The following is a 16445-nucleotide window of genomic DNA, read 5'->3' as shown; positions in this document are numbered from 1 at the left end:
CTAGGTCTTACATTTTCATATTTGGGTAGATTGCACGTTTTCTACTAAAAGGCTGAGATATTGGTACTCTTGACGTTTTACTCACGTTCGTTTACATCAGCTTTTAGTTATAATGTTTTCGGAGAGTCGTATTTGAACCTCCAAAAATTTAGAGGCTTGAATTACTGTGGAACACTGTTCCAAGGGGACATGGACTGAAAACACTTCAAAACCAGAAATTTGCCTCATTCCCAGGCTATTCTTGGTCCTGCTAAAGTTTAAAATGTAAACTGACACAAGTATGCCTATTTTTATCCGGTATATTTTGTCTATCCATTATGTTCTCACTGCAGCCTTGACGTGGGGAACCCGTTTTTTTAAAAAAACTGTCTTCAGACATGTAGCGTGAACCCAATCACTGCTCCAGACAACCTATTTATTGAGCATGATTTGCTTTCCACAAAGCTTTCACAGAGGCTACATTGTATCTGGTCTTTATTGAGCATTTGTTCAGGTTTGCTTACAGGGATGTTGTATAACAGTGAGTATTCCTCCTGGGTTTATCGAGATTTTTTGTTGGGCTGTTTACGTGTTCCCATTAAATCTTCCATTCACCCCACACTTTTAAATGCATTTCCTAGGCACTTTCCCAAACCAAAAAATAAAGTAAAAATAAATTTCTTTCTAAAAGTTTATTTATTGTGCTGGGGTGACACGAGTGCCTTAATCCACTTTAATTGCACAAACCTAAACTTGCCGGTTATGCTGATAGTTTGTAGGTTCCCTGGGTGTAGCAGCCAATTCTGAAATAATATTTTGGACCTTCAAGCTGGCAAAATCTTTCCCCACAGCTATTCCTTTTCAGATGCAGCCCCTTTGCTGTTTAGGAAAAGTAAGCTAGCTAATCGCTCCCTTCTTTATATTCACCCTGCTAACCAACCCAAAACAGCATGTAAAATATTTTGCACATCAAAACTATGCATCATTAAATTGATACAACAAAACAAGACAATGCAGAAGCAGAGAAACACGATAAATACAAGTGTTAGTTGCTGTGAGTGGAGTTCCCTGATCTGGAACTTGTGCAGAGTATAAATCAATAAGCTCTCACCACAATAAAGACTTCCTAAAGTTCTACTGCAAACTGTCTTAAACTAGTTACAAAATAAACATTTCAAAAACAAATGAACACATTGCTCTTAAACAACTAGCAATGCAGGCCAGCCTTCTTTTTAAGATCTTACTATTTAATATTGTCCAAGGACTATTCTCTCTGGTCCCAGAGAGAGCTCCATTTATGCAACTTGCTCCTGCTAATAGAGATAGCTGGCTTCTGGTTCCCTGGGATGTGTCATCGATTAGCAGACACCAAATGAAAACCTCATAACTTTTCAAACACAACATTTTATGCACACAAAACTTTAATTTCTTTAACATGAAGTTCATCCTAATCTCCAAATCTTCCCTTTTTACCACTTTACTGTACAAGAGATGGCCGGGCAGAGGTCCGCGGCAGGGCCACCTGTATCTCTTGCACTCTCAGCGGTGTCTCCTTTAACAATTCCAATGGATGGGAATAGCCTCGCTATTTGAGGCTTCACATACAATACTAGCATTTTGAATCAGGCCTTGAAACTAACCAGTAAGCAATGTGGTTGCCTAAGGACCTTTGTAACAGGATCTCTCTGACCAGCTTATTGGCCCTCATCCAGCCCATTACTGTTTACTTCAGACAGCTGTTCAGGGATTTCACAGCATACAGATGGCAGCAAATTCCAGTGACAGAGCACAACTTTTGCAAAGGGTTTGGTCACTTTGTGGCCTGACAATGGACTGAAAAGGTCAGCGATGTCACCCAGGGCAGGAACATTAAGTGGATTCTCACCGGCCTTCTCCAATTTGATGTTCTCTGGGGCTACATCAGCACCAGCACAGAGTACACCTCTTTCTTTCTTTCTTTCTTTCTTTCTTTCTTTCTTTCTTTCTTTCTTTCTTTCTTTCTTTCTTTTTGGCAAAAGCTGCCATAGACCACAGATGGGTTTTGCTCAACCCAGAGAATGAACGGAATCAATCTTTTAAGTGGTTGAAGGATGAGCCTCATGTCCCATAACTAGCAAAATGTAGAACAAGGGAAATTAGGCTATTTCCTCCCTGCCCCCCCCCCCCGCACTTTACATAATGCATGTGGAATTCAATGCTCCTTACCTCAGGATCTGGATTTGGAGGTTGTGAACCGTGTGTTGAATTGTTTGCTGATAAGAGCCCTGCTGTAGCTTTACAATACATTGCACAGCATGGAAAGCTAATGGATATCTTTCTTGCCCTCTGCTTGTCCTCCTGCAAAGGAGGATAGGGCGGAGCTGAGCATCTCACCAGTATTGGATGAAGAAGCCCATAAGAGAAAGAGAGAGAAGTTGATTCAATGTGTTCATTCAATGGTTTGTGGCCATTGGTGTTTCAGCAGTGCATGTTCCTGTTTTTGGCAATGAGACATGGATGGAGGAAGGATGATTAGGCACCAGGCATTGGGTATCCCTTCTTCTTTGCTCACCTGTATGGGTTGATTTGTTCTTACACCCTTCACTCCGGCCGCAGGCGCAGATCTGAGGTTTCTGGTTGCCGTCTAAGTGCTTAGGGAACTCCCTTCCATTCTTCTCTAGAGGATCCTGTTGGCTGTTTTTATTACCTGTGCTCACTTTATGTCAAGTGTCTTTCACTAAGGCTCCCCACCTGCCACTATGAATTCAAATCGGAAGTCCAGCATATCCAGCTCCGACTGGAGAAGTGAACAGCCACTTGCGTCAAGTCGGGATATTCTCAACATGGCCCCAAAATGTTAATGGCTTAGAGTCAGCTGGCATACGAGAAAGTCGCTGCCGTAAAGTTTTCAGTCTGCTGCACCCCCTCATTCTGGGCAAAGTTGGCATTTTGGGGGATATTGCTGGATTTTTCCATTGGTTAGCCAAATTATCTGCCTAGAATCATAGAGTTGGAAGAGACCACAAGGGCCATCCAGTCCAACCCCCTGCCAAGCAGGAAACACCATCAAAGCATTCTTGACATATGGCTGTCAAACCTCCACTTAAAGACCTCCAAAGAAGGAGACTCCACCACGTCTTGGCAGCAAATTCCACTGTCGAACAGCTCTTACTGTCAGGAAGTTCTTCCTAATGTTTAGGTGGAATCTTCTTTCTTGTAGTTTGAATCCATTGCTCCGTGTCCGCTTCTCTGGAGCAGCAGAAAACAACCTTTCACCCTCCTCTATATGACATCCTTTTATATATTTGAACATGGCTATCATATCACCCCTTAACCTTCTCTTCTCCAGGATAAACATACCCAGCTCCCTAAGCCGTTCCTCATAAGGCACCATTTCCAGGCCTTTGACCATTCTGGTTGACCTCCTCTGGACACATTCCAGCTTCTCAGTATCCTTCTTGAACTGTGGTGCCCAGAACTGGACACAGTACTCCAGGTGAGGTCTGACCAGAGCAGAATACAGTGCTACTATTACTTCCCTTGATTTGGATGCTATACTCCTATTGATGCAGGTCAGAATTGCATTGGCTTTTTTAGCTCTGCATCACACTGTTGACTCATGTCAAGTTTGTTGTCTACCAAGACTCCTAGATCCTTTTCACATGTACTGCTCTCAAGCCAGGTGTCACACATCCTGTACTTGTGCCTTTCATTTTTTTTGCCCAAGTGTAGCACTTTACATTTCTCCCTGTTAAAATTCATATTGTTTGCTTTGGCCCAGTTGTCTAATTTGTTAAGGTCATTTTGAAGTGCGATCCTGTCCTCTGGGGTATTAGCCACCCCTCCCAATTTGGTGTCATCTGCAAACTTGATCAGGATGCCCTCAAGCCCATCATCCAAGTCATTGATGAAGATGTTGAATAAGACTGGGCCCAAGACAGAACCCTGTGGCACCCCACTAGTCACTTCTCTCCAGAATGAAGAGGAGCCATTGATGAACACCCTTTGGATTTTGTCAGTCAGCCAGTTACAAATCCACTGAATTGTCTAGCCCGCATTTTACCAGCTTCTTTACAAGAATATCATGGGGCACCTTGTCAAAGGCCTTGCTGAAATCAAGATAAGCTACATCCACAGCGTTCCCTTCATCTCCCAGGCTTGTAATTCTGTCAAAAAATGAGATCAGGTTAGTCTGACATGACCTATTTTTCAGAAACCCATGCTGACTTTTAGTGATCACAGCATTCCTTTCTAGGTGCTCACAGACTGTTTGCTTAATGATCTGCTCTAGAATCTTTCCTGGTATTGATGTCAGGCTGACTGGGTGGTAATTGTTTCGGTCCTCTCTTTCCCCCTTTTTGAAAACAGGGACATTTGCCCTCCTCCAGTCTGCTGGGACTTCGCCTGTTCTCCAGGAATTCTCAAAGATTACTGCCAGTGGTTCTGCCTGATGGACTTCTGCCTGCCACTTGCCTGTCTTCCCTAATGTATTTCCCTCTCCTTGGGCCTGAATTGATGCTTACCTCTTTTCCTTTTGTGTTCCAGGGAGGGGGTGTGTGCCTCCAGGTTCATATCAGTGTGTGGCAGAGCAGTGTGGCTCTGGAACAAGGAACTTGATGTGTGCACAAGGCACAGAAGAGTCCAGTTCTTACTGAGCAGGTAAAAAGGGTAAAGGACCCCTGGACGGTTAAGTCCAGTCACAGGCGACTATGGGGTTGCAGCGCTCATCTTGCTTTCAGGCCGAGGGAGCCGGCGTTTGCCCACAAACAGCTTTCCGGGTCATGTGGCCAGCAGGACTAAACTGCTTCTGGCACAACGGGACACTGTGATGGGTGCCAGAGCACTACGGAAACACTGTTTACCTTCCTGCCACAGTGGTACCTATTTATCTACCTGCACTGGCATGCTTTCTAACAGCAGGAGCTGGGACTGAGCAATGGGAGCTCCCCCCCGTCATGGGGATTCAAACCGCCGACCTTCTGATTGGCAAGTCCAAGAGGCTCAGTGGTTTAGACCACAGCGCCACCCGCCTCTCTCTTACTGAGAAGGCCATGTTGGCAAAGGAGACTTATCTCTTCACCCTCCCACTACTATTCCCCACAGCTAGGAGACTTTGTGCAGGGCGGGGGAATCCCTATTGACATCAGTGGGGATATCCCCTCCCCCCTGCTCCAAGGCTGCTAGCTCCTCCAAGGCAGAGCTAGCCAAACATATTGCTCTGCTTTCCTTTGGACCAAATCTTGTCATCTGGGCAGCCCAGAACCTCCAGACACACTGCCCAGGCTTGTGCCCTGGGGAGGTTGCTTCAGTGTTGGCAACACAGGGGTTTGACTTCACCCCTGGAGGCGCACTCCATTGTCTCTTGAGGCAGACGGATGCCAACAACAGCATGGGCATAGCCAAGGGGGGGCAGCTGCCCTTCCAATCAATACAAATCAATACAGATCAATGCAAATCCGAGGTTCTCCTCCTCCCTAACAAAAGCCTGCCCCCCCAAGCAAAAAAATCCAGGCGTCACCCATGAACAACAACCCAGTGAGGGGTGCATGATTTTATCCATCTGCTCAGAGGGTGGCAGTGCAACATATATTTGGCCATAAGGTGGCAACATATATTTGGCCAGAAGGTGGCAGCAGAGCATTACAAGTGTCTGCTGAATTCACTTGAATAGGAGCGACAACATCTCAAAAGCCACCGACAAAGAAATATTGGAACAGATTAATAAAACATTGTGGTCCACCCTCTCCCTTTTAACTGTGGTGGGTTCAAGTCTATGTTTGCTTTTATGTTCTATCCAATGGGGTTGTCTTGGTCTTGGCTAGTTTGACTAGTTTGTCAAAGATATGCAAATCAAAATCTCCTAAGTGCTGACAGCCTCATTTGAGAAAGGAGTTTCTCTGCATTGCTATATTTGTGTAAAACGGAAATGGAAAGGAAACTCCCAGGAATAGAGAGTTTCTGTTTCTCTCAGTTTTACAGCGATTTCTTAATGTTTTATGGGGCTGAAGTTGACAACGACTCTTTCTCAAGCCATTTCATCAACCTCAAAATTAGCTGTTGTGTTTCAGCTTGGGGGTTACCCATTTATTTATTACTACCGTATATTCTGGTGTATAAGACGACTGGGCATATAAGACGACCCCCAACTTTTCCAGTTAAAATATAGAGTTTGGGATATACAGTACTCGCCGTATAAGAAATACGACCCAGCGTATAAGACGACCACCGACTTTTGAGAAGATTTTCCTGGGTTAAAAAGTAGTCTTATACGCAGGAATATACCCTACTTCCAGCAGAAATTTGCAACAAAGCTGAATGAACACACTGTGTAATGAGCTGTAGTTCATATGCTTTGTGCCAACTGCTAACCATGCCCTTGAAGATCCACAAGACTCCTCTCCAATCAAAACACTTGTTTTTGTAAAATTCCCTTTAACATGCAACGACCTCAGGCAATACTTACAAATAAGGAAGTGGGGGTCTTCAGTTTACTGCTCAATAGGCTTTGAGTCACCGCAAATCATGCACCAACACAATCAGGTGAGTATCCTCTACAGAACACCGTAGCATTGCACCTGTCCAAGTAATTTATTTGAACACATGGCATTGCGACACTTAATACCACCCCATGCCAATAGTAGTCAATGGGAAGTCGTTTGTCTGATCACTATACATTTGAACACCTGTTACGCTATCATAACCAAATTTTGCTTTATGATTCCTGGGATCAAGGAGTGGGTTTTCATCTACACTTGGATACAAGTGGGTGCCATTTTGAATCAAGATGGTAAACTGAACCTTTAAAAAATGCACTGATTTTTTAGTTTCTTAGAATTCCGAATCAATACCAAGCCTTTGGATGTCATAGCCAAATTCTGCATTATTGTTCCTGAGATCAAGGACGAGGTTTTTGTCTATGTCTGCATACAGTCAGATACAAAACCACAGGCACAGTGCTATATAGCAACCACAAAAAATGCTGAAGGTCACAACTGTAACAACCACATCCGATAAGAAGTTATGAGGCATTAGACAAAATATTATTACAACAGACTAGACAAAACATTATTACAATTGCAACACATAAATTTCAGCAAGGCTCACAAAGAATCACATAGCACAAGAATTATTACTGCATCGAGCAATGCTCTAAGCGGCTCATATCACACATCCTCGGGTGATCTTCGAAAGACCTTTCTACCACAGACACATAGTACAAGTTCCAGGCCATTAAGAATATAATGTACAGCACCTCTAAGATTCTAGAAAGATCAGTGGCGATCTCTACTTTCTCATAGACTGAGAGGTCTATGGGCCTGAAAATTAATTCCTGGAATTGGCAGGAGATTCCATGCCCTAGTCCATGACTTTCCCAGCTCCTGTCCTGGTAAGTTTAGCCCCTGGGGGTGTTAAGGACAAACACTCCTTTTTATAGGCTGGGACTATATGCCTGGGTGACAGCAGTCTTCCCGAATATGATTCCTGGCAAGAATCAATAGGAAAAGAAAGGTGCAAGATTACAGTCCTTGCACACACAGTTAACTGGGTATTGCACCAGTAATGTTTTGTTTGGCAATGGCAACTGACAGCATTTTGACACTTCTGGAAACTGAAATATTACTAATTTGGGCATCTCAACTTGAATTGCAAGAAAACGTGAGCCCTGAAAGAATGATAGTCTTGGGATGCAAAACACCCAGTGCCGGATTTACGTATAAGCTAAGCTAAACAAGCTATAGCTTAGGGCCCCACTCTCTTGGAGCACCCCCCCCCCAAAAAAAAATATTAAAGGCAAAAAACAAACTGGATCTACATTTCTAAAATATAAGATAAAAAACAAATAAAATAAAACCTACACACAGCAACAGTGTTTTGTTTTGTTTTGTTTTGTGTAGGTTCCTATGATGTAAGTAATGTGCTCCCAATCATTTTAAGTTAGAGCTTAATAATTATTTCACTATTAATATACTTCCTCTTAATTGTATTTCACTATTAATATACTTCTTCTTAATTGTATTTCAGTTCAACAATTACTTTGATAAAATACATTTTTGTTATGTGCAAATGGCTTTAGATAGCTATTAGGTCCATAAATTACCATATAGCATATATTCAGCACAAAATTTAGCGACAATTTGTTGTTGACAAAGGACAGCGGGACATATAAAGGGCCCCATTACCTTCAGTAGCTTAGGGCCTCATCAAACCTAAATCTGGTCCTGAAAACACCTATATGAGGAAAATCTGAAGGTACAGTGGTACCTCGGTTTACAAACACAATTGGTTCCGGAAGTCTGTACTTAACCTGAAGCGAACTTTCCCATTGAAAGTAATGGAAAGTGGATATTAATCCGTTCCAGACAGGTCCGCGGAGTACTTAAACTGAAAATACTCAAACCGAGGCGTACTTAAACCGAGGTATGACTGTACAGAACTTGAATACAGTGCAATTTGATCTCTACACGAACAGAAATTATCACTGCAATGAATTCACTGCATGGTTGCTTGTATCAGAAGAAAAACCTGGATGCAGCAACCTGCTTCATGTACAGTTGGGAGTGCCTCACATGGAGGAAGACTCAACGGCAAAGTTCCTGATCTTCCAACAGGAATGAGAAAGGGAGACTGGAATATTATCTGCTGCACCAGCAAAAGTAGTCCTGATGAACCAATGCAGAATGGCTTGCAAGTATAAATTTGAGAAGTTTGAGAATGTGCAATTTGGTAAGGTGTTATATTACATTTACCTACACAGTTTGAAGTCTATGCAAGTCTCACTTTTGCTTATTTCAGAATAGCCTTTGAACATGCATTTGGTGCTTCCCAATTGAAACGTTAAAACACTGTAAAGTGCTTCCTCTAAAATATTCCCAGGATTCTGCACATGCTATCAGACATCGACAAGTAATCGTTTCAGCAAGGTGGTAAATTATGCAAATTTCTAAGTCTTGCCCGCTTCTTCCCAAGTTTCCCACGAACCTCATTTCTTTAAAATAGTTACACCCTGCCTGTCTTTCCAAAACCACAACTACGGCACATTCCCTATGTTGCAAGCCACCACACCTACCAGAGAAGAATGGCATATGAAACTGATGGACTATGCAGAAATGGCAAAACTGACCGGAGGAATTAGGAATCAGGAAGACCAAAATTTTAATAAGGAATGGGGAAAATATATAATTATTTTTTAATCATTGCAAACAATTAAGATTATTAGTAGGATTGGAATGACGCTTGTAGTTAAAAGTCAGGCTACGGTTTTATTGGAGATTTAATAGAATTGGATTGACAGAGAAGATGCAGGAGAAAAAGTTAACAAAATTACCCACAGTCAGGGAGAAGGGAAGTCCAAGGGAACTTGTGGAAATGGTTATATTTGTTTGCTTGATGATAGTTTGTAAATCTGAAAATCTAAATAACATTTATTTTTTAAAAAAAACAAAAAAGCCCAACTTATTTCTATGGCGAAACCTCAGCTGTTTATTTTCAAAAGCATCTAACGGAAAGCAGAAAGGACGAAGCGCACAAATTCCATTCCGGCCACGATACAAAAAAACCCTCTTCTTAATAGGTACATTACGCACACTTCCAGAACTGGCACACAATTCTACTAATATTTAGGTTCCACTATCCTCCCAAATGTGACTACGCCACGCACACACACCTTTGTTTCTTCATTCCCGTAACCACAATTATCTCGGGTGCCATCTGCCACCGCAAGCAGTTTTTCCTCATGACTAGGTGAGGTTCTTAATAACCTGATTGGGAGGGGAACGCAAACCGGAACAGCAAGTTCATTCACACACAAGCAATTCATAAAGCTATCTGCGTCCAATCCCTTGCAGTGTTAGCTAAGCAGGCCTGGGTCTGGTTGGTGCCTGGGGTTGGGTACCCTGGCGAAAGGAGGGAGGGATATGAACAAGACTGGCCCCGTCCTGCCTCTGCTTGGAGGGAGACAGACACCTCAGGCAGCGGATACTGCAAAGTAGGCAGTGGTGGAAAATGTCAGGAGACAGAATAGTGTGTGCTTTCAGGCACGGCTGAGGATTCTATTCTGTCAACTGCTGGTCTAATTGGCTTCTGTACAACTTGCCCTTCATCTTGGACACCAAAGGCAAGTAAATAAATACTTACAAACCAATGAGGTTAGTCTCAATGCTGTGGGCCCTGTGGCAAACTTTTCTCTCTCTCTCTCTCTCTCTCTCTCTCTCTCTCTCTCTCTCTCTCTCTCTCTCTCTCACACACACACACACACACACACATTGAATAAATTTTATTAGGGTTTATAGAGAGAATTACAAAATTTAATATTAAATATATTTCCCTTTTTTGTGCAAACTAAGACTTTGATCTAAATACAATATAAGGATGAAGAGAAAAGAAAGAGAAAGAGAGAAATAAAGATAAAGAAAAAGAGGTTAAATGGGACAAACTTTTCAGATACCCTGCATGCAAGTTTCTTCCTTCCTTCCACCCCCACGCCTAGGAAGGGCAAACTCACAGGACAAAAGCAGATAGTGAATAGCTCAGTCCGTACAGCATACGACTCTTAATCTCAGGGTTGTGGGTTTGAGTCCCATGCTGGGCAAAGAAGATTCCTGCATTGCAAGGGGTTGGGGCTAGATGACCCTTGCGGTCCCTTCCAACTCTACAATTCTACGAAAACAGTAAAAACAAAAGTGTCAAACTGGGAGCAGCTTCAACATACATTTCATTAGTAAGGCAAAATGCTTTTTTTTTTTTTAAAAAAAAAGGCACTGGCGAGGTACACATTAAAAGGTTTTTTTTGCATTTTTGTCCTCCCACCCCAGCAGAAGCGCAGGGACTAAGCTGAAGTTTGAATTTAACACCAGCTATCGGGCAGATATATGTTACAAATTTCATTTCAGATTGCTCAAAAGAACGGCCATGTTACCATCTCTTTCAAACTTTACACTTTTGTGATAGCACCCACAGCCACACCCTCGAGGGAGGGGGCTGTATTGATTTAGATATATCCTGCACACACACACACAGCATCAGCACGTAGCATGATGACCAGTTTATTGGGATGGACCAACAGTCATAGAATACGATTTTCACTGCGCTAATCCGTCACAAGGAACAGTGAAACTTGAAAGCCGTTATCACTGCATTTGTGGTGGTCACCCATTACACTGCTGCTATGCTCCTCTCCATTCATCACTGTCCGATACGCTCATGATTAAACTGATGAGCTTGTAATCAGGGGCGGCCAGTCTTGTTTCAACACTTATTGGGGTAACATGGTGCCAGTTCGTGGAAGGAACTGAGGGGATGCTCAGCGAATGTGTACATGACACCAAACTGGGAGGAGTAACGAATGCCGCAGAAGACAGAATCTTAATTCAAAATGACCTGAACAGATTGGAAAACTGGGCCCAAGCTAACAAAACTTATTTCAACAGGGACAAATGTCAGGTTCTGCACTTAGGCAGGAAGAACCAGATGCACCAATATAAGATGGGAGACACCTGGCTTACTAGTAGTACATGTAAAAAGGATCTAGGCGTCTTAGTGGACCACAAACTTAACATGAGTCAACAATGTGATGCAGCAACAAAAAAAAGCTAATGCTGTTCTAGGCTGCATCAACAGAACTATAGCGTCCAGATCAAGGGAAATAATAGTCCCACTCTGTTCTGCCTGGTCAGACGACAACTGGAATACTGTGTCCAATTCTGGGTGCCACAATTTAGGAAGGATGTTGACAAGCTGGAACATGTGCAGAGGAGGGCGACCACGTTGATCAAGGGTCTGGAAACCAAGCCTTATGAGGAGCGGTTGAAGGAGCTCGGTATCTTTAGCCTGGAAAAGAAGAGACTGAGAGGAGATACGACCGCCATCTTCAAATATCTCAAGGGCTGTCCCATGGGAAAGGGAGCAAGCTTGTTTTCTCCTGCTCTGGAGGGTAGAACTCGAACCAATGGCTTCAAGTTAAAAGAAAGGAGACTTGGACTAAACATCAGGAAGAACTTTCTGACAGTAAGAGCCGTTCAACAGTGGAACCGTCTCCCTAGGGAGGTTGTGGACTCTCCTTCCTTGGAGGTTTTTAAGCAGAGGTTGGATGGTCATCTGTCATGGATGATTGGGCTGAGATTCCTGCATTGCCGGGGGTTGGACTATATAACCCTTGGGATCCCTTCCAACAGAGATGGCAATATAATCAAAATCATCATCATCATCATCATCATCATCATCATCATCATAATTTATTATTTGTACCCCGCCCATCTGGCTGGGTTTCCCCAGCCACTCTGGGCGGCTTCCATCAGAAAAATAAAACACAGTGATCTATTAAAGATTAAAAGCCTCCCTAAACAGGGCTGCCTTCAGATGTCTTCTAAAAGTCTGGTGGTTGTTTTTCTCTTTGACATCTGATGGGAGGGCGTTCCACAGGGCGGGCGCCACTACCGAGAAGGCCCTCTGTCTAGCTCCCTGCAACTTGGCTTCTCGCAATTGAGGGAACCACCAGAAGGCCCTCGGTGCTGGACCTCAGTGTCTGGGCAGAATGATGGAGGTGGAGATGCTCCTTCAGGTATACTGGACCAAGGCCATTCAGGGCTTTAAAGGTCAGCACCAACACTTTGAACTGTGCTCGGAAATGTATATTAATGTGTATTTTCTTCTTTTGTAGCCTAGTAAGAATGTATAGGAGATTTTTTTTGGGGGGGGGGGAATGATGAATCTTCAAAAGACAACCTTGGAGAGCGGGGCACACAACAGTGCCTGGCTTTACAATGGAGATGGAGGCAGGAAAAACACAGAGATTGCCACCTTTCTGATGTCGTTTGTTATGCAACCATAACCCTGCAGAAGGGAGGCGTCTAAAACTTGAGAAGGAACCATGAAAATGTCCCAAAACACAACCACAACTGCTGCCTTAGCATGCTGTGCAAAACCAATAAACAGGCTTGTGGCACCTTCAAGTCTTGGGAGTTACTGCAAGACTCTTCACTATTCTTGCAACTCCCTGCAGGGAAATCAGAGGCAGGTATAATATGTAGGAGGGAAGGGCATCGTTCCTTCAGTTATTTGAATGGCTCTATTGGCGCAGAACCTTGCTTGCTCAACTTCTCCCAATAATTTAGATTGTTCTCGTTGAGGAATGAGGGATCCTCCCTTGAAGCGAAGGATGGGGCAGACTGGCTTCGGTTGCATCTCGATCCCAACAAGAACCGCAAACCTGAAATATCTGCTTCTGCCTTCAAATTCGCATCTGCACTCTGGTTGGAGGGAAGCCATTTGTGGTTTATTTTTTTAGAAAAACAACAACGATGGAGTATCACACAATGGCAAGAGTGCGGTGTGCCAAGGAAAGCCGAGGAGTACCAGCCGTTTGAAACAAATTTTTAAAACACCACTTTTCAGATTCCTTGCAATAATAATAAAGGGTCTCCCTTTATCCTTACAGGATATGGGGCAGTGGCATTCCACAGCTACTCACTCATTCACTTACTCACACACTCACTCACTCACTCACTCTAAAAAGCATAATCACTGCTCTCTCCTCACCATCTTACATAGCATGGGAGAATGGCAAAGAGGATGTCCTCCTCTCCAGCATTTCACAGACTCAGATCCCATCTCAAAGCTCCCACAAAGTCCAGCCTTATCCATTTTTGGCCTTACCACTGCCCTTATCTATTCTATTCAGAGAGGTACAGTCTACTCAGACCAGATGAGGGCCAAGTAAGTCCTACTGCACTTTCTTCCCTTCCAAGATGTGCCCATTCAAAACGTGGCCATTCAGGTGTGCTGGGTTGACTTCGGACCTTCTGTACCGCAAGCTCAGCCTGTGGACAACATAGACGATGGCTCCCACAAAGAGCAGCAGCACCGCCAAAATATCCAAGCAGTAATACTCGTAAAAGGAAAGCCTGTAGACAGCCGGGCGGAGGAATGGAGCTCCGTCGTGGCGAAGGACGTACTCCATCCAGTAGACTGTCCGGTTGAGGGGAAGCATGGGCTTGTCAAGGTGGATTTCTGAGATCTTCTTGGCAGCCTTGGGGAAACTGCAAAAGAGGAACGTCAACAATAATGCTAGGAGAATGACGTGTCCCCCACTGATTGCTACATTACCAAATTTTGCCAGGACTCAACGGCACAAAGGTCCCACCAGTCATTATCCTGGGGTCCAACAAGGACCAGGACACTAAATCAGAAGCTACAGGACCACCAGCTGATGCTGTTTAGGAGCCCACTGAAACTGAGGCAGGAATTTTGTTCCACAGCCCGGGCGCCCATAGAACTGTGGCCTCGACTTTCACAGAGACCTGGCCAATTCACCACAGAGCTATGGGCTCTCCTGGTGCTTGCACCCACCCGCAGAATAATCTGTCTATATCAGCTGAATCCATGAGATGGAGAAGCAAACATGCAAATTGAATGCCTCTCTCAAAAACAGTTAATTGAGTAGTGCTCCATATAACTGGAGAAATAAAATGCATGGTCCATTCACTGCCACAGAACCATAGGCCTTATCACCACTACTGGTATGTAAAAGCAGTATCATACCATTTTGAACAGCCATGGCTCCCCCCCCCCCGCAAAAAACAACAACATAACATGGGAAATGTAGTCTCTTAAAAGTGCAGAGTTGATAGGAGGCCCCAAGTCACCTCACAGCTATAATTTCCAGAGTACCCTTCCAGACTGTTAAACCACTCCGGGAACTGTAGTCCTGTGAAGGGAATAGGGGTCTCCTTACAACTCTGCACCCTTAACAGACTACACTTCCCAGGATTCTTTGAGAGAAGACAAAGGGGGCGGGGCTAAAACAGAAGGTAACTTATCTATACAGCCACTCTTGCCGTTCTTTAATGCCGTAACCAAAGATTCACTCCTTTGCTCTTCTTTGAATAAGGCTACTATTAGGCCGACTTACCTTGGGTTAGTCGTTACTGTGGACAGTGTTTGGTAGAGGCTGTCTTCCGTTACCCGGCTCCAGTCCACCAGGATACCCATCCCTTTCGCCTGGATTCGCGTCATAATATCAAACTGGTCACCGTAGAAAGGGAAGCCCACAACTGGAATGCCATGGTAAATGGCTTCAAATATACTGTTCATGCCACAGTGACTCACAAGGACTTTCACACTGGGGTGACCTGCAACAGAAATCGAGCAACGTTAAAAGCTCGCATCCATAATATCTACATAATTTGGTAATTCATCTGCTAAACACCATCTATTATGTAGTTTTCTGACTCAGTATGAGGCACTCAAGCTATTCAGAGTAGTAGACCCATTGAAATGAAGAAGAAGAAGAAGAAGAAGAAGAAGAAGAAGAAGAAGAAGAAGAAGAAGAAGAAGAAGAAGAAGAAGAAGAAGAAGAAGAAGAAGAAGAGTTTGGATTTGATATCCTGCTTTATCACTACCCGAAGGAGTCTCAAAGCGGCTAACATTCTCCTTTCCCTTCCTCCCCCACAACAAACACTCTGTGAGGTGAGTGGGGCTGACAGAATTCAAGAGAAGTGTGACTAGCCCAAGGTCACCCAGCAGCTGCATGTGGAGGAGCGGAGACACGAACCCGGTTCCCCAGATTACGAGTCTACCGCTCTTAACCACTACACCACACTGGCACGGGAAGGGCACGGTTTGCTCTCTCCTTCCGGGCAAGGAAAAGTAACTTGCTCTAATAGAATCATAGAATGGTAGAGTTGAAAGGGACTCCCAAGGGCCATCTAGTCCAACCCCCTCGTTTGGCTGCTCCCTTTCACTTACCCAGCAGATCATTCTGAGGCAGCCAATCCATCAACAGTGTGTTTTCACCCAAGTTATATGGCTTCTGACCAGAGTATCTGCCAAAGGACAGTGGGAGGGGGGACAGCAAAAGATCCGTCACTTAAAATAAGTTCCTTCCCACCTGACTCAGGGGAGAATGAGAGGAAACGATAAACGTTTAAGAATACATAGTGTGTGATGTATACATAGGGTGAAAGTGCCAATTATGTGCAGGTTCTGCATTTTTTTTTAATGCTGTCTAAAATATAATAACCACTTAACCCTTCTCCCATGTCCCGTATCAAGACCTTACCCCAGCCGCTTTTACGCTTGCCAGGAAGAAGATATCTCAAACGTGGGTACCGACAAGATAAGTAAATACCAGTTGACTGCATCTAAAGATTTAGCAAAAAATTCCAACTAGCTATATGCTACCTCTTGGTGTCTCTGGTCAGAGTGCACATACATACATACACACACAAACAATTTCTCTTGTTTGCTCCACCCCAACTGCAAAGAACACCATCCCTTCAGCTGCTTGAGAGACATTTTCGCATGGGAATTCGCGCTTTGCAACCCGCTCCCTCCTCCCAAGCAACCCAGCTGTGTTAAATGTGGGGAGGAGAATCTCACTTGGAGCAGCTTTCCTGGGAACACAGGTGGTGGCAGGAGAGTGCCAAACAGGTACAGTCGTACCTTGGTTGACGAACGCCTTGCAACTCGAACGTTTTGGCTCCCAATCGCCG

General features: G+C 44.0%; 1 protein-coding gene across 1 annotated transcript in view; it reads right to left on the bottom strand.

Annotated features, from left to right (window-relative positions):
- Positions 1 to 8276: 8276 nt before the first annotated feature.
- Positions 8277 to 16445, bottom strand: part of LOC118096504 (2-hydroxyacylsphingosine 1-beta-galactosyltransferase) — a 28792-nt gene continuing 20623 nt past the window's right edge. Inside the window, exons 4-6 of the mRNA XM_035138421.2 lie at positions 15700 to 15776; positions 14864 to 15083; positions 8277 to 13991 (exon numbers count right to left, since the gene is read on the bottom strand). Of these exons, the coding sequence (XP_034994312.1) occupies positions 13676 to 13991; positions 14864 to 15083; positions 15700 to 15776 (613 nt within the window). The 3' untranslated portion in view covers positions 8277 to 13675. The remainder of the gene's footprint in view (positions 13992 to 14863; positions 15084 to 15699; positions 15777 to 16445) is intronic.

Source organism: Zootoca vivipara, chromosome 5, assembly GCF_963506605.1.
Source record: "Zootoca vivipara chromosome 5, rZooViv1.1, whole genome shotgun sequence".
NCBI classification, from domain to species: Eukaryota; Metazoa; Chordata; class Lepidosauria; order Squamata; family Lacertidae; genus Zootoca; species Zootoca vivipara.
This window is presented reverse-complemented; position numbering and strand designations above follow the sequence as displayed.